The 17,460-nt window shown below is 49.1% G+C and overlaps 7 protein-coding genes across 7 annotated transcripts; 5 read left to right on the top strand and 2 right to left on the bottom strand.

Moving 5' to 3' along the window:
• Window positions 1-896: 896 nt before the first annotated feature.
• BU24DRAFT_452392 (GMC oxidoreductase) lies at window positions 897-3,294 on the top strand. The gene is made up of 4 exons (XM_033531184.1): window positions 897-1,431; window positions 1,498-1,677; window positions 1,743-2,742; window positions 2,807-3,294. Exons 1-4 carry the CDS (start codon window positions 1,195-1,197, stop codon window positions 3,199-3,201), a joined length of 1,812 nt encoding a protein of 603 aa, XP_033381855.1. The 5' UTR covers window positions 897-1,194; the 3' UTR covers window positions 3,202-3,294.
• A 350-nt stretch (window positions 3,295-3,644) lies between these two features.
• BU24DRAFT_424523 (MC family mitochondrial carrier protein) lies at window positions 3,645-5,477 on the top strand. Its single transcript, XM_033528527.1, has 4 exons — window positions 3,645-3,887; window positions 3,951-4,665; window positions 4,731-4,788; window positions 4,839-5,477. Exons 2-4 carry the CDS (start codon window positions 3,962-3,964, stop codon window positions 5,217-5,219), a joined length of 1,143 nt encoding a protein of 380 aa, XP_033381856.1. The 5' UTR covers window positions 3,645-3,887; window positions 3,951-3,961; the 3' UTR covers window positions 5,220-5,477.
• Window positions 5,478-5,716: 239 nt separating this feature from the next.
• BU24DRAFT_424524 (uncharacterized protein) lies at window positions 5,717-6,206 on the bottom strand. Its single transcript, XM_033528528.1, has one exon. It carries the CDS (start codon window positions 5,946-5,948, stop codon window positions 5,775-5,777), a length of 174 nt encoding a protein of 57 aa, XP_033381857.1. The 5' UTR covers window positions 5,949-6,206; the 3' UTR covers window positions 5,717-5,774.
• BU24DRAFT_424525 (uncharacterized protein) lies at window positions 6,140-7,569 on the top strand. Its single transcript, XM_033528529.1, has 6 exons — window positions 6,140-6,217; window positions 6,325-6,475; window positions 6,577-6,607; window positions 6,800-6,869; window positions 6,991-7,116; window positions 7,180-7,569. Exons 2-6 carry the CDS (start codon window positions 6,430-6,432, stop codon window positions 7,348-7,350), a joined length of 444 nt encoding a protein of 147 aa, XP_033381858.1. The 5' UTR covers window positions 6,140-6,217; window positions 6,325-6,429; the 3' UTR covers window positions 7,351-7,569.
• An 857-nt stretch (window positions 7,570-8,426) lies between these two features.
• On the bottom strand, window positions 8,427-9,622 carry BU24DRAFT_411251 (kinase-like protein; the record flags this gene model as incomplete). Its single annotated transcript, XM_033526039.1, has 5 exons — window positions 8,427-8,771; window positions 8,825-8,940; window positions 8,988-9,065; window positions 9,126-9,426; window positions 9,506-9,622. The coding sequence occupies 5 exons, from the start codon at window positions 9,620-9,622 to the stop codon at window positions 8,427-8,429; spliced, it is 957 nt and encodes a 318-aa protein (XP_033381859.1).
• Window positions 9,623-10,260: 638 nt separating this feature from the next.
• On the top strand, window positions 10,261-11,245 carry BU24DRAFT_350248 (Methylthioribulose-1-phosphate dehydratase; the record flags this gene model as incomplete). The annotated part of the gene is made up of 6 exons (XM_033523635.1): window positions 10,261-10,365; window positions 10,433-10,576; window positions 10,646-10,896; window positions 10,946-11,029; window positions 11,079-11,126; window positions 11,176-11,245. 6 exons carry the CDS (start codon window positions 10,261-10,263, stop codon window positions 11,243-11,245), a joined length of 702 nt encoding a protein of 233 aa, XP_033381860.1.
• Window positions 11,246-12,357: 1,112 nt separating this feature from the next.
• Window positions 12,358-17,042, top strand: BU24DRAFT_349607 (uncharacterized protein; the record flags this gene model as incomplete). The annotated part of the gene is made up of 2 exons (XM_033523611.1): window positions 12,358-13,203; window positions 13,254-17,042. The coding sequence occupies 2 exons, from the start codon at window positions 12,358-12,360 to the stop codon at window positions 17,040-17,042; spliced, it is 4,635 nt and encodes a 1,544-aa protein (XP_033381861.1).
• Between the last annotated feature and the right edge of the window lie 418 nt (window positions 17,043-17,460).

Below are 17,460 nucleotides of genomic sequence, written 5' to 3' on the forward strand. Positions count from 1 at the left end.
ATGAGAGCTTGAATAGGAGTTGCGTTCGACGTCTTGGAGTTGTGTCTCCGAACATCGAGGAGTTCGTGATGTAGCCAAGACAATGGTCCATCCTAGAATTTATACAGATTCTGTCTCTGCCCATCATCAATTTTCTCTTTACTGCGATGTACAACGCGTTGTCTCGAAGGTCCAACAGATCCGAATCCGAAAGTACGAAAATAACAGGTATTCGCAGCAATCGCGCATTTGATAGGCGACCGTTTTGGTAGATGTTGGGTTACGGATTGTTAGTTATGGTAAAGCGGTGTTCATCATACTCTGTCGATCATACGAGGGCTGATCATACGATGATCGTACAGGACAAGCAGAAGAATAGAGGGCGCTGTGGGATTTAATTCTATTCTAAAATTATTTATCTTAGACCTTGGGATGCCATTGCAATTTTGCAATTCTATACATAGCTTGAGTCATGGCTGATTGTTGAACAGAGTAATTAATCGGGGGTTATGTCTATACCATTCATGTCACTATGTCAACATACAAAACCCTCATGACTTAGAAAAATTAAACTGCTAATAATTTTGCTTCAAATATCTCAGCTCTCTTTCCTAAGTCTGTAACAACCAATCTTGACCCGCCTTTATTTTAACATCGCACACATCTCCGCATTTAGCAAAATCCCTACAACACATTTGCAGCATCAGCACTACAGCCCAAACCACGACAAAATCCATCTCACACGTACCAACCTCCCAATAGCCGAACGGCTACTCGGCAATCTATCTACATCTTTAGCACATTGTGAATAAATTACTATATCCTATAGACAGAGGCACAGCTTGACACGGGAAGCGAAGGACGCGTGAGACCTGCCTCGGCTTATATTTTGCATCCAAACGCATCCCCAGTATTGTAAGCGCTAGACAGCTTGTCTTTCTGTACAAAAACATGTAGATCGATGAGTCTTGCCAGTAAAACATCAAGCTTCTTACATGGGGACAGTCGTGTGATGCGCAATGTAAGAAGCTGAAAACTGTCTCTTGGAAGATGTGGGTAAGTAGGTGGGTAGATATATAAGGGGCGTCGACGTGAGTCAATCTTCAATCTTCAAGATCATTCCTTCCTTCCACCAAAGCGATTGAGAGTTCCGCGCATACATTGAATAGTTTACTTCGATTTCGACATTGAGCAAAAGATCTATACAGAGCACACATGGCCATCGTCACGGTCGAAGACTTCACAACCACCAGGTTCGACTATCTGATCCTCGGCGGCGGCACAGCAGGTTGCGTGGTCGCTGGCCGCCTATCCTCAGACCCCAACATCACCGTCGGCGTCCTCGAAGCGGGGAAGTATCTCCCTGACGACCCTTTCATCAACACCCCCGGCCTTGTGGGCGCGTTGTTCGAGAACCCGGCGTATGATTGGTGTATGTATACCACGCCGCAGGTGAGACTTGTCTACCTTCCTCTCGGGATGGAGGTGATTGGCTGACTGATATTGTGGGATTGGTAGGAGAATGCGGGAGGTGTGAGGCATAATATTCCGCGGGGGAAGGCGCTGGGAGGGAGTAGTGCGATTAATGGGTTGATGTATGTGAGGGGGTCGACGCAGGATTATGATAGATGGGGGAGGATTTTGGGGGATGAGGGGTGGGCGGCGGAGAGTATGATGGGGTATATGCGGAAGCATGAGGTACGTCAATCCTTTCGGCGTGTGATTATTTGACTGGCTATGGAAACTGATTTGGAGGAATGTAGACGATGGAGGAAATCGATCCCAAGGTCGCAAGTCTCTCGACAATTGCGTACGGAAAGGAACATCATGGTACTGAAGGCCCAGTGCGAACCAGTTTCAACGACAATATGCTCGACATTGGAGAAGCGGTGATTAATGCGTGCAACGACGTGTTTCCCACGAAGGCTTCAGAAGATGCATGGTCTGGAAACCATCTCGGCTTTTTCAACAATCTTGGAACGATTGCACGGTCGGGTCCACAGAAAGGGAAAAGGAGCTATGCTGTCAACTACCTCGATCTTGCAAACACTCGCCCGAATTTGAAGATTCTATGCGAGGCGCATGTAAACAGAGTCATTCTGGATGGCACGAAAGCCACAGGCGCGGAATTCACCGTTGGCGATCGTAAATTACAAGTGTCAGCCGCGAAAGAAATCATCGTTTGCGGCGGCGCCATACACTCTCCCCAGATCCTCGAACTCTCTGGAATCGGCGACCTGGAGGTCTTGAAAGCAGCTGGAGTGGAATGTCGGGTTGTCAATAGAGGAGTTGGAGCTAATTTACAGGACCATGTTGTCTCGCCGTTGGTGCACACAGTCAAGCCTGGAGTGTTCACCTTGGATGCTTTGACTCAACGGCCAGAGGTTTTGCAGGAAGCTATGGCCGAGCATGCAAAGTCTGGTTCAGGTCTACTGGCTTCGGCGATGAGTGCCCAGGGATTCTTGTCTTTCAAGGACATCATGAGCAAAGACGAGTTAGAGGCCGTGACGAGTGGTATCAAGAGCACAAAACCTGTGAGCGAGCTCCACAAACGTCAATTGGAGCAGATAGCAGAACAGCTGGAGGGCGAAGGGTCGGCCAGTCTGCAACTCATCCTGTTTCCAATGACATGCGATTTCGGCAATGGTATTCCTCATCAGGGGAAGTTGTTTCCTCAGAACAAGCCAGAGGACCCGGCCGGTGTCACGTTCATGATATGTTCTCAGTACCCCTTGAGTCGGGGTTCCGTTCATATTGGACCAGGTATGGGATTCCAGTTCCTTTTCTCAGCCTTCTAAGATTTAAGATCGTGCTAACATTATGTAAGATCCCACAAAACAACCAGTGATCAATCCCAACTACGGAGGTCATGAGGTCGACCGCATGATCCTGGCAAGCGGCCTACGCTGGGTCGACAAAGTGACACAAAACACGTTCATCAAGGACTCTCTGGCTGAGCGTACGCTTCCATCGCCCTCCAGCGACCTGCAGAGTTTCCAAGATTGTCTCAATGCTGTCGATGGAACGATGTTTGGCGAATACCACGCCTGTGGAAGCGTAGCCATGGGAGATGCATTGGACAGCAAGCTCAGGGTGAAAGGAGTACAGAACTTGCGTGTTGCTGATGCAAGTGTTTTCCCTGGCAATGTTAGTGGGAATATCATCAGTTCGGTCTATGCTGTTGCTGAAAGGGCAGCGGATTTGATCAAACAGGATATGTAGACGATGTAGGGAACTCCTGCGCATTTACAATCTGCCCATTGTTTCCTACATGAATCTATCGTAACCTCAAGATTGCTCAAAGATACAAAGTTCCATTATCAACATGAATCGGTGTAAAATAATGACCTATCTCCGGTGAGCACCCGAGTCCGATTCGTATATGTGGGCCGTGAATAGTTGATAGTGACTTGTGTCCCCCAAGTACTTATTAGCATTATACCAGTCTATCTGAATCGAGATGTCCCCACAGATATTAGGCCAGAGATTGAATGGTTTCGACGATGGAATACCCGAAGGAGGTGTAGTCTTTACTATTAAGAGAGTCGTCTTGGACAGGCGGAGTTTAGGTTGGAGTGCCCTACATCCGGGCGTACAAGGGTGTCAGGCCAAGGCCAATGACGTCGCACCAAATCCGAATTGCCCTGTGACTTGCCAAACACTCGTTCAATCCCTTTAACCTGCTTACTCCCTCTTGTTTCTTCCTTCTCTCCGTTAATCCTGAGTCTTTAATACCTCATCATTCGAAATCTCGCAATTGACGAGCGGGAGAACCTCTTGACGCCGCCGTGCAGGACACGTCTCGTAACCGTAGTTCGAGTAGCAATAATAGCTCCGGCTTCCGTTCCCCAGTCCCACCCGCCGCCCTGTGATCGTCCGGGCCTACACGGTACACTAATTGATTGAAGGTTAGTTTCAAGTTTACAAACAATGATGGCGCCAAGCTGAGACGTTGGCTGAATGGCATTTAGCTATCGCATCAATGCAGAGCCTCTTCCCGACACAGGCGACATTGTCGCAGACCTTCATCGGATGTTCCTCTCTGCCGAACCGCAAACCGACGCCGAATAAGTGGACTGCGCGACATGAGCTCTACCCAGCGTGGAGCGCTGTCGACGATGCGAAGAACAAAGCAGCGAAGCTGAGCGATGCTGCTGCTGCCGAGTTTGAGAAGGCCAGCTCTAAGGCCCAGGATAAGGCTGGCAAGATCGAGCTCTATTCGCCTAAGTTCTATGGTGCATGCACAATTGGTGGTATTCTTGCTTGTGGTCTTACGCATACTGCCGTGACGCCTTTGGATTTAGTCAAATGCCGTCGCCAGGTCGACAGCAAAATGTACAAGGGCAACTTCGAAGCCTGGGGTAAGATTGGCCGCGCGGAGGGTCTTCGTGGTGTCTTCACCGGTTGGGGACCTACCTTCTGGGGCTACTCCGTCCAAGGTGGATTCAAGTACGGTGGTTATGAGTTCTTCAAGAAGTTCTACGGCGACCTCGCGGGCGAAGAGAACTTTCACAAGTACAAGACCGCCATCTACCTCGCTGGTTCTGCTTCTGCTGAATTGATTGCCGACATCGGTCTCTGCCCATTCGAGTCTGTCAAGGTTCGCATGCAGACGACCATTCCACCTTTTGCTCGCACCACTCTCGGAGGCATCAGCCATGTCGTTAGCACCGAAGGTTTCGGAGGGTAAGTTTAGATGAAAAAGCTTCGCAATGCTTGTTTGCATGAAGTTCGAGCTAATCGGTTTCAAGCTTGTACAAGGGTTTGTACCCTCTCTGGGGACGCCAGATCCCGTATACCATGATGAAAGTGGGTCATCCTCCCATGTAACAGCATTTTACATCGCTAAATGTTTGCAGTTTGCCTCGTTCGAAACCGCCGTGGAGATGATTTACAACTACCTGCCCGGCTCCAAGGGCGACTACGGCAAGGGCGCCCAAACCCTCGTCAGCTTCACGGGTGGTTACATTGCCGGTATTCTCTGTGCAATTGTCAGCCATCCAGCCGATGTTATGGTTTCGAAACTCAATGCCACCCGCAAGCCTGGTGAGGCGTTCGGCGCGGCCACTGGCCGCATCTACAAGGACATCGGTTTCGGCGGTCTCTGGAACGGCCTTCCCGTCCGTATCGTCATGATCGGTACGCTTACCGGTCTGCAATGGATGATCTATGATTACTTCAAGATCTTCATGGGTCTGCCAACCACCGGCGGAGCTTCTCAGGAGGAACAGAAGAAGTGAGTAGGAGGGAATTCGTGACGTGTATGATTTCATTTCCAAAGCATCCGGATATTCTGGGTGGCTCCCAGCAATTGTGGCGCCTCATGCCTGGTAGTGCGCCTTGAGTTTCCCAGCCATATATCCTGGGGCGTTTTTTATGCAATTGTATAGTTAAGTTGTGTCGTTGTACCTGTCCATTAGGAGTATGTCTGATGCTGGCCGCTCGATTGTATTGATATCGAATAGGCGACAACTTAATATTCCGCAATACTTTCCGCAATTACAGAATAGATCATCCGCTTTGCATTCCTGAAATGAACAGTGTACAATATGACGCGCCCATTGCGCCTGTGACTCTCCAATCCTTAACTGGCAATGGAGGAGAACGAGGGGGGTGGGATACATCCTCTTCGCTTAGACTGGCAGGTGCCCGGCCAATCAGAATGCTCCGCCCTTATCAGACAGATAACACATCCAAAGCATAACATCACCGCATCACTCAACCACAATTCCCTTTACGGCGAATCTCCTCAGCCAAGCACTTGGTAGCCTCTTTCGCATACACTCACATACAAATTACAGGCACTCACAGACATCTCCATACTTCCTGGCCTCCTCCGAATGGTTCATCCATCGCAAAAGGGTGGCCGCCGGACGTGACGTCTCCGCGCCGCCTGTGAACTCTCTGCGGCGAGCCTGCGAGTGGCTGAAAGGATGTACATCCCGCGCCCAAGGGAGGCGTTGCGTCATAGTCCTTAGTTACCTATCAACTCATTTCTGTTCCGCCGTGTGATCTTACGAGCTGCATCCATTGGGTTTTTTTCTGGTTGCGTTTTCCTTGGTCTGGACACGACGTTCATTTGGGATCGTTCTCTAGGGAGGCAGCATATATTGTCTGCGCCGGTCGCTCATTTCTTCGCGCCGGCGCATTTTCGTTCAAACTACAATTTAGATATCTCCCATAATTTACCTGTCTTAGGCATACGCCAAAAGTTGGGAAAATCCGATAAGAATATTTGGTAATAATTGATTCCCGCCGGGGGCTTTCTTTGTTCGACTACAAGTACCCTTTCTCGACTTGCGACTACATCCGCGACCGAACACCTGACTGAGTCTTTTGAACTAGATTGCGCGAATATCATATCCCACCTAAATCGAATCCCCAGACAAAACAAGCAACAAAAACAAACAATTCAAGAGAAAGAGCCAGGAATTTGTAACAATAGACATCATGCCTGAGCCAACATCAGCACCCATCCACTCCACCGGCCGTGGCGGTAAATCTCCCGTTCATATCATCCTCCGCGCTTTGATCATGTGCTTCATGTATCGATTGAAGCTATATCGCAACAAACACGGCTGACACGTGCAAATACAGGCGCCGGAAACATTGGACCTGACAGCACTGTGTACGTCGAATTTCCTTACCTTTTCATCGCAATTCAAGGAATTCCAAGAAAGAGAGGGGAAGCCAAAAAGCAAATATGCCATTTGAAAGCCCGCGCAAATCAGTACTACCTCTCGCCGCGGGCAAGATCTTCGATCCCCTGAGAACCTTTCATTTATGAAGAATCAAAACTAACCACATCACGAACCAATAGCTACACCGACGGCGGCATCGTCCGCGAAGGCATCGTAGGCGAGAGCGTAGATGGACCTTACTCCACCGGCGTACGTTTCCCTCTCCTCCCCTCTGCATCTACAACATGAAATGCCTCCCAAAACCCCAAACATCACCACCAAATCGAGATCCAAACGCCAGCAAAAGCGCATCTTACTAACCCACCCTCAGCGCGGCGGCGCAGGCAACGTAGGCGCCTCCCCCTCGCTCCAACCCACCCGCCCAGAGGGCCGTCGCTCCATCGACTACATCCCCGAGAACGCACTCAGGCCCCACGAGGAGAACTACCACACTGGCGTAAGTCACCTTCCCCATCCCTCCAATCAACCCCCGGTCACACGCTAACCAATAAATCCACAGCGCGGCGGCTCAGGCAACGTCCACAGAGAAGGCAGCCACAGCCCCAATCTCGCCGCCCAGCAGGACAAGAAGGGCCTGGGAGACAAGATCAAGCACGTTTTGCACTTGGACAAGGATAAGGGGGAGAAGAAGGCCGAGGGAAGCCCGTTGGTTAATGAGTCGAAGGGTTGAGTGATGTGCTGTTCTCCCTTTGTGTAAGGTGAGAGACGGGGATGGGTTAGGGGAGGGGTTGTTATACCTTTTTGTGATTGATTGATTTTAGAATGTATGGGAGGAGGGTAGATAGAGGGGATTGGAGATTGAGAAATGGGGGTTGAAGAGGGTTGAAGGTGTTGGGCTTGTTAGTGCTAATGTAAACGCTTCTAAGGGAGCTGACATGGTTCTCCGTTGATCGTGTGAAGTACTCGGATGGTGAAGACTACTCCACTGCTAACTTAGATCTCCGCGAAATAGGCACATGAGTAAATTTAATTTTGGAACACGCCAACATTAGCGACCCCTCTAGACTTCAGAACTTCGTATGTGAAAACTGATTTCCTCAAGATTGCCTGAAGAGAAAGGCTGTCATGTTTTTAGTCTTTCGGTAGTTCTTCCTTCAGCGTCCGGTACGTTGACTCGAGACATAGGGAAGATCGCCTACTAGATTGAAGCCATCAAGGTGCTCGACAACGTCGCAAACAGTTGCAGGTAGCAGAACAGTCTGGCCGCAGCTTTACTATGGTGGAACATTTGCTACCAAGAATGTTGAACGATAACTATTTATAAAGACGAAATCGAGGGAAGGTTCACAGGTACCTTGGCACGGCATACCTACTTCGATAGATCGTGTGCGTATTATAGATATTCCATAGCGATCATAACAGGTGGAAAAGCTTATATTTTCACTTGGTTTGGATGAATACACCGGACTAGGTTAGGAAGTGGTTTCGACTGATTTGGATACTTTGAATTCAATGATGATAGCAATTGTGGGTCAGGCTCGAGCTTGAAAGTGTGTAAAAAGGGGACATTGAACGTTTGACGAATACAGAGGCCTGTCTTTGTGTATTACGTCTAGAGGTCATCTATGGTTGCCAAAGGCGAGGGGGTTATCAAACGGTAAGGTACAATTACATGAAGAGGAGAGCCAAGCGAACTCGATTGATACAATTCCGGGGATGGCGTTCATTGAGAAACGAGAAACTAGTATAGTGGCTGTTGATTCCTGCACTTAAATTGTGCTTGAATACATTCCATGGTAGCGCAAATCAGGCCAGGCGGCTGAAGTATTCCGACTTCAGAGCTTCGCCAGCAGTTGGTCTCTTCGTGTGATCGACAACAAGTAGATATCGAAGAAAGTCCGCAAGTGACGGTGCTACATCGAGCTTCCCAAGCTCCTCGTCAAAGTCGCCGTATGTGAAGGCGCGGTCTCCCGCTGCTTCGACCATCGTTCCGATTTTCAGTTCCGCTTCGTAGGTTGGGTGATTTGAATGATTAGCAGTCACTGAACCGGGAAATAGCCGCAGCATCTTTGCTACTCCATAAGGCTCGTTCCAAAACCACGGGTCTGTGTCGTGGTCTCCGAAGACGCTAGGACGGAACCAGTCAAAGAGCTAGGGTTCATGGATTCAGATGATGAAGAAGAGGGGAGGAGTTAGGGACTGACCGTGGCGGCAAAAGACCATACATCGGAGGTATGGAAGCAGCCAATTCCTGACCAGACTTCTGGAGCGCGCATCGCCATTGCTTGAAGGCGGCTTTTGTTAAACCCTTCAGGCCGTACTATGCACTGTTAGCATATGTAAGTCCTGGTAAGAGGTGAAACTTACCAAGTCCTAGATCTCCTAGCTTAACGATTGGTGATGGTCCGTCGATATTGGATATGAGGATGTTATCATTCTTTACGTCTATTTATTTCAGCATGAGCTCTGAGCAATGGAAACTCTTCCTCTGAGGGTTAGATTGACCTGCATGTATGAGACGCTGCGACCCCAACACATCCAAAGCGCTTAGCATTGCCTCCGAGACGCTTTTGTGTAATGTCGAGTTGCTTTTATGGGATTCGGGTGACAGATCTGCGAGAGTGCAATCCATCCACTCGAAAGCCAAACAGGACCCCAACTCAGGTTCCATATCTTCTGGACTGTCAATGACATCGCAAAGAGCTCGAAACTGACTGCATGACCTTATGGCGGGATTGGCATAGTATTTGCGCTCGTTTCGTAGCATTGCCTTGACATTTTCCTTGAAGCTTGACTGATGACCGCCCTGCGAAAGTCTAGAGTTCGATTCGTCGCGGTGATATTGTCACCGAGACTCACCATTGTCTTGGAACGATGCTACGCACTCCTGGCAGTACTTCAGCCTTGAAGACACTCGAGCAAGCCGTTCCTCGATCAATGCACTCAATGAGGCGATAGTTCCATTTCATTCCTGGGAGGACCTGGCCAAGGTTTAGAGTCATAACGAAGATGTCTGTTGGCTGTCGAAATTGGGCGCAGATCTTGACATGAAAATGTCAGGGACAGTAGTATTAAGGAATTCAGAGCATTGACTGGCAAGTTTGATTGATTTACGGAGGCTTTGTGGGAAATATTTGCCAGCAACCGTGGATGTGGCGCCTGGGCAGATTATCGAAATGGCATTGGACTTAAAGTGGTCTATGTTTCCAAAGAATTATCGTTCACGTTCGCATCGGAAAGTAGTCTCGATTCCTTGACCTATCTACAGATTCCCCATGTGCTCGCTAATGTTGATTTTCTGCTAGAGATTAAAAGTCATAATGCTATGCTGTGAACAATCTTTAAGATTTCTGTTCCCAAGTAATACGGTGTGGTGTAGTCACACACATTATCATCCATTTCGTATAGCGACCAGAATGCTCCCATCTGGCCAATAGATGGCCTGGATTGCAGCATTCCCTCGAATTACCGATTTGAGTATGGTGGGGTTCAATTAAGCCGTCGTGTGGGCGTGTCTGCTACCCCACTAGATCGCGTCATTGTCGTCCCTCCAAAAAAAAGCGCGACACTTTAACTTGAGCTTCAACCTTCGCAATCAGTACCTATCTATATATATCTAGGTATTTAGCTACTGCCCAAAATGGCGACAGGTAGCAATGCAGAGCATCTGATCCATTCCGACGATCCTGAGCACCCTGCCAACCATATCTGCACGCTTTGCGCAAAGTTCTACGAATTGGGCTGGGTATGTTTTGGCGAATTCCTGCTCTATAATGCTATTCATAGAAGATGTGCTGATATTCAAGGGCCAGGTCACTGGCACCGGCGGTGGAACAAGCATTCGAAAAGATGACCTCCTCTATATTGCACCGTCGGGTGTGCAGAAAGAACTCATGAAGCCTACCGACATGTTCGTGATGGACTATAATACCAAAGAATACCTACGAAGACCTACCGTATGTCTGCATTAGCTTTCAGGTTCCTCGTTGGGATGAAGAGAATCTAACACACCTATCTCATACCAGGTCTACAAGCCCTCCGCCTGCACCCCCCTCTTCTACGCTGCTTTCACCCGAGGAGCAGGTTGCTGCATACACACGCATTCCCAATGGGCCGTTCTTGTTACCTTGCTGGTGGAACGGGAATTTGGCTCCGACGCCCCCTTTGAAATTGGAATGATTGAGCAGATTAAAGGAATACCAAAGGGACGAGGAAAGCAAGGCAACCTTGGATACTTCGAGAAGTTGACAATACCAATCATCGAAAACACAGCGCAGTGAGTTCCCAGGTCCATATTATGAAGCGTAATGCTTATCAAGGGATAGTGAGGAGGACCTCACGGAGAGCTTGGAAGAAGCTATGGAGAAATACCCTGATGCTTATGCGGTACTGGTTAGAAGGCATGGAATGTGCGTATACAACAAAGCTTTGCGACACGACCAGGACTAATGAAAGTAGTTATGTCTGGGGGGACAATGTTCACAAGGCGAAGACACAATGCGAAAGGTATGGTAATCATCTGTCAAGACAATGCTCCACTACTAACGTACGATAGTATTGATTACATCTTACAGCTTGCAGTCGAGATGCACAAGCTCGGCCTTCCGTGGGTCAAGAAATCATGAAAGGTCAGCAGTGATAACGATCTCTCTGTTTACATTTCGAAGGAAAGTTAGAATACTAGATACCAATATCCTAAGCTTGAATCACTCTCGTCAAAAAATCTACTGTAGGTGGCATGGCCGAGAGACAAAAAACATGACGAGCTACAGGAAAGCCGAGTCTACGAAGAATCCTCCATTTTTTAACGTTTTCCAGCTGTTTGGCGCCTGATAAGTCTGTATGGTCATTTCCTGCCGATAACGTAGACTTCTAGTCCACCACCATGGAATGTGAAGCTCTCAGGTGGTACCTGCACAGCAACATCTACACCATTCAAACCGAGCTGTAAGCGCCGTGTGAAGGATCCCAATAGAACCAAACAAAAGCATTATCACACGCAGGATCAATAATCACTGTTCATGACCAGGAAGTAGAGAGAAAATAAAATGCTGGTCTTAGGCCCGAAGTAAAACAGATCTTACAAACCGTATAATTATATGTGAGGTGACAGTATTAGTCTGAACTGGCCCATGTAATCACCAAAAGAAATCCTAGAAATTGTATCTGGCCGGCAAAATGGGCAATGATGTAATGAGATATTTGTTAGACTGACCTGTAGTTGAATAAATATCGCAGTGTCGGAATATGTCATCAGTTTCCTATTCCTGACCCTCAAAGACGTGAGAGAGAAAACGTTGGAATGGTGGTGCATGAGATTGCAAATAGCATTGTTGTGATACATGTTCTATATGAAGTTTCATAATAATTATTCCGGGCGATAGAGGGTATTGAGATATTTAGCATAGAATAGTACCCAAGAAGTTTAACGCCTCAACTCAATCTCGAGCATATAGATCACCATTAAAGTTCCGCTCGTGTAACCTTCCACACGTTTTGATCGCTGGAGGTTGAGCGGAGCGCACGGGTAAGGAGTAAAGCCGAGCGCCGCGCGCCAAGAGAACGTGCGTTCAGGCTGGTCGGCGTTTCCCATTCAAGCTCCCCGTCGTCTTTCGCATTTGAAGATCGCGACAACAGCATCTCCCTCACCTCGCCGCAAGCTGCTCCCCCACCCCGATCCGTTCTCATTCGATCCTGTTCCTGGTTGAGAGCAGGCCTCTCATGTTGCGCCATCGCGATGGCTGAAGTCCCCGATATCGAGGCCTCCGGGACCGCCTTCACTGTTTTGAAGCAGAAGCTCGACCTGGACTTCAACTTCTGCCCGCGCTTCGTCAAAGGAAAAGCTACAATCGAGATCCAACCACAGTCGCAAAACTTGCGCACGATTCAGTTCAACTGCCGCCAGCTGAAAATCAAGGCTATCCGCGTGGATGGACGCAGTGTTTCGGCGCCTGGCGATATAGGCTACGATTACTCCGACTTGTACAAGCGCTTGAAATTACACCCCGGCACAGATATCTATCAACACCATTTCCCGAGAGCTCGTATACGTAGACATGCGCAGAACCAGGAGATCGAGTTGGAGATTTCCATCCCGAAAGGGGTGGATATAGTTCCAATGCGCGCGGAGGATGCAACGATGGACCAGGTGGCGGCGGCGAACAGTTTCGGATCGCTTGGAGAGAGTCTGTACGCGCCCATAAATGTGGAGATAGAATACTATTTGAAGGACTTCCGGGATGGACTGCATTTCGTGGGTGTGGAGGATGGCGACGCGAGATATCCTCACGTGTATACGCGGAATTCCCCATTCACAGGCATGGCCTCATCAATATTTCCCTGCGTGGATGATGGTGTGACGAAATGCCCATTCGAAATTTCGATACGCTATCCGCGAACTTTGGGGGATACTTATTCGAAGCCTCAGAAGAAGCCTCAGAAGAACGGCGTCGTTCCTGAGTCGGGCGAATCACCAAAGGCGGATAGCGTTATGAGCGATGTGGACGACGATCCAGCAGAGTTTTCAGAGGAAGAGAAGGGATTGGAAATGGCCGTCGTTTGCTCCGGGGAACTGACCGATGACGTAGGGATTATTTACTCCACATTCCAGAGCCTCTCACTGATGTTTTCTAGATTTCGGACCCGAACGATCCTACGCGAAAGACTGCGAGCTTTACATGTGCCGTTCCCATTCTTCCTCAGCACGTCGGAATTGCTATTGGGCCCTTCCAGGTTGTCGAATTATCCGAATACCGAGACACACAAGATGACGAACGATTGGGATCCAATGCTATCCGGGTCCACGGTTTCTGCCTTCCAGGACGAGCCGAAGAAGTGCGTAACAGTGCTATGATACTAGCTCGGACCCTGGACAGCTTCACAGAACGTTACCAGAGCTATCCCTTTGAAAAGGCATTCAAGCTGGCTTTTGTGGACGATCTCGACTGCGACGTGGCACACTCTGCATCCCTCTCGATATGCAGTTCCCAGCTCCTTTTCCCGGAAACGGTTTGGGAGCCCTTGGAGGCAACTACAAGGACTCTCATCCATGCCGTTGCAAGTCAATGGATAGGCGTCAATGTAACACCACAGCGTCCAAATGATCACTGGATCATCGTTGGTGGATCGTGGTTCATGACTGAGTTATATCTGCGCGAACTGTTCGGCCGCAACGATCACCGATACCGTCATAAAATCATGGCGGATAAGGTCATGGAATTAGACACTCGCCGACCGTCGCTGTTTAACCTCGGTGAATACCTGGCATTGGATTCTGGGGAGCGCAATTTCATGGAAATCAAAGCTCCTCTGGTTCTATATATTCTACACAACCGACTTGTAAAGCAGAGCGGCAAAAATGGCGTGGATCGTTGCTTGTACCGACTCCTCTTCAATGCCAGGAACGAGAAGTTGCCCAACGGTATCATCAGCACAGATCAATTCCTGGAAATTTGCGAAAAGGTTGGGCATCAGAAGCTTGACACGTTCTTTAACCAGTGGATCCACGGCTCTGGGTGTCCTACTTTCGAATGTCACCCCTCTTTCAACAAAAAGAAGCAAGTCATTCAGTTGACCATCAAGCAGACACAAGGCGATTCGTCATTGAACCCGGACGACCGCACGGTGACGCCCCAAGAGCTGTTCAGAGAGGCCAAAGAGAAGGCCAATGGCTTTCGGCCTAGCGCAGATTGGCCTGCTTTCGTCGGTACCATGACTATACGGGTTCACGAGTCTGATGGAACTCCATATGAACACATCGTGGATATTAATAGTTCCATTGTCAAGGTTGAAATACCCTATAACACAAAATATAGGAGGAACAAGCGGAATAGACTTCGAAAGGAGCAAGAAGCAGCTGAGAAGGGCCAGGCCCTTGAAGGGGAGACACAGGACGACACACCGATATACCAGTTGGGAAATCTCCTCCAAAAGCCAGAGGAAATAAGTGAGTGGAGGCTTGATACTTGGTCCGCAGAGGATGAATCCCGAATGGAGCAAGAGTCCTATGACTGGTTAAGGGTCGACGCCGACTTCGAGTGGATTTGTAAGGCCAACATCAACGACATGCCAGCCTACATGTATGTTGCTCAACTGCAGCAAGATAAGGACGTTGCTGCGCAGATGGAGTCCATCCAGTGGCTTGCACTGAAGGAGGGACATCCGCTTATTTCCAGCATCTTGGTGAAGACCTTGATGGATGACAGATATTTCCATGGAGTCCGGACCCTAGCCGCAGAGGTCATGGCAAACAGTGCAAAGGAAAGCCTTCGCTGGATCGGCCTTTTCCATCTGAAGAAAGCGTTCCGAGAGCTTTTCTGCATCGATGACACTTTGATGACCCGCTCAAACGACTTTTCTGATCGCAGCACCTACATTATCCAATGCGCAATTCCGAAGGCCATTGCCAGGATTAGGACTGTTGATGGAACCGCACCATTGGAGGTAAAGCGGTTCTTACTCGACATGATGCGCTACAACGATAATCGCGGGAATGATTTCAGTGATGATCATTACCTTGCAACCCTTATGCAGTGCTTGGCACAAGCACTTGCCACCACCAAGAAGGGAGCTACGGATCATGATCCCACTTTAAGTCTCGAGCAAGAGAATGAAGAGTTTGAATTCAGGAGAAAAGCTATTGAAGAGCTTCATCGTCACAAACGACTCGATGAATGGATTCCGACATATCATAATATCTACACCACGACTGCACTCGAGTGTGATCTTTTATTAATGCGTAACGGTGTCGTCCCCCTCAAGCCTTCGGATTTCTTGCAGTACACACGAATTGGCAATGCAGATAATGTGCGGCTTAGAGCATGGAAGTGCTTGATCGAGCTTGGAGTGATACGCTCTGACAGCATTCTCAAGTACATCCTCAACGATATATCCTCCGATCCATCGCCAGCTTTTCGTCGAGGCCTTCTTGGTATACTCAATTATGCTTTTGGGCAGGTTGCTGTAGGCGATGTATTCAAGCCAAAGCAATCAGAGAGCCAGCCGATGTTTGACCTAAAGATTGAACAACATGTCGAAGGCCCCTCGGACCGTGAAGCAGAGTTGGCAAGGAGAAAGCTCGAGGGTGCCCTCCGTGCTCTTAAGACAGAGTACGCTGGGAATGAGACGCTGCGCCACTCGTTGGAGAAAGCGCTGTTCAGCACGACAACATCAGTATACGATGCTGCTGAGCTTTTGGAAGTATGCAGTGTCTTCTATTCACCACACAGCAAACTGCCTGTCACAATCAAGTATCCCAAGTACTGGCGAGTGCAACATCTGGGTAACGCCAATATGCGATTCTACCATTCCGATAAATACAGGACGCAGCCAAAGGTGACGCTGGAGTCCCTCATGCCTCAAAAGCAGGTACTGCTGCCTCCTGCGCCACCATTGCCTATCCCACCACCGCCGTCGGCTACGGCACCACCACCACCAAAACTCAAACTACAATTCAGTGGATTCAAACCGAAGACTCCAACTGTATCGGAGCATCCGTCACCAGCCGTTGCAGCAGCAGCAGCTCCCCCAACAACTACCGCTCCTAAACCTTTGGTTGTTGCTCCTCCTGTTCCACGTGCTCCCAACCCACCCATAAAGTCGGAGCCTGAGTCCAAACCGTCTGTCCCAATCCTGAAAATACCCATTAAACCGCCAAAGGTTCCAAAACCATCAAAATCACCAGCTCCACCTGCATCTGTAGGGCCATCTGCGCCTTCGCCCAAGCCCTCGCCCGCGCCCTCACCGGCACCTGCGCCGTCCTCGAAACCTAAACCTCAACCACCGGCCAGCCTTCCAAAACCGAAACCAGCCCCATCTCCAATCTCAGTGTCGGCACCTGTGCAAGCCAAAGCAACGCCACCACCCTCCCAACCGCCTGGCCCGAAGATCAAGTTCAAGAAAGCCCAGCCTTCGCCTTCAACCGCAGCCGCTATGTCAGCCGCTCTGTCCGCCTCTTCTTCGCCATCGTCCACTTCTCTCACTCCTTCGATTGCAGCTCCACCCCCTCGAAAGCCTACATCGTCGACACCTTCCCTTATCGTGAAGTTGCGTCTCCGACCGGCCCTTCTCTCTAAGATTGCCCAGGATCAACGTCTCTCATCTGGCATCAAGCGTAAAGCCTTGGATCAGGCCGATGGCCAACCAAGCTTGAAACGCCAAGCGAGCACCGACATAGGTTTCGCTGCTGGTGAGCCCATGGACGGTATCGTCAATGGCACTCCGGTCCGTAAACCCAGTCTCAAGATCGGATTCAAGAGCGCAGATAAATCGTCGGCACTCAAGGAGAAGAAGAAAAAGAGGCCGAAGATGATTGTCAAATTGAAGATTGGCAGAGAGAACTGCAGAGCCATCAGGCAAAAGGAGAAGATCAAATTAAGTCAGGCGTCAAGTTCCACGCAGGCATCGTCATCGACTCTAGGGTGATGCTGGTTGAATGGTCAGACCCCCTTCAGACGACGTGCTATCTATTATGCTCCCTTTTACTTCCTTCCTATTTGGCGTTTCCTGGAAAGCACATCGGAATCCCTCGCTCACACAACAACTCCACCTCGAGAGTGTGAGCTTAATCAATCAACGAACTCCCAAACGCACGACAAAACAACCTGGAGGGATATCAACATATTTGCATCAGCGAATGGCGTTCTTCTTTTTTTTTCTTCCCAATTTCCATTTCCCCGTTTCTACCACCTTCGATTTATATTCCCCACCCTTTTACTCTTCCCACCTATTCACACTTTTATCACACAAACATTATTATTAACCCCACACCCCATAAATCAATACCCTAGTGCTTTTGGTGGACGGAACAATTGGAGAAGACCCTTTTTCTTTCATGAGGGCT

This window comes from Aaosphaeria arxii (genome assembly GCF_010015735.1).
Source record: "Aaosphaeria arxii CBS 175.79 unplaced genomic scaffold BU24scaffold_6, whole genome shotgun sequence".
Classification (NCBI taxonomy): domain Eukaryota; kingdom Fungi; phylum Ascomycota; class Dothideomycetes; order Pleosporales; genus Aaosphaeria; species Aaosphaeria arxii.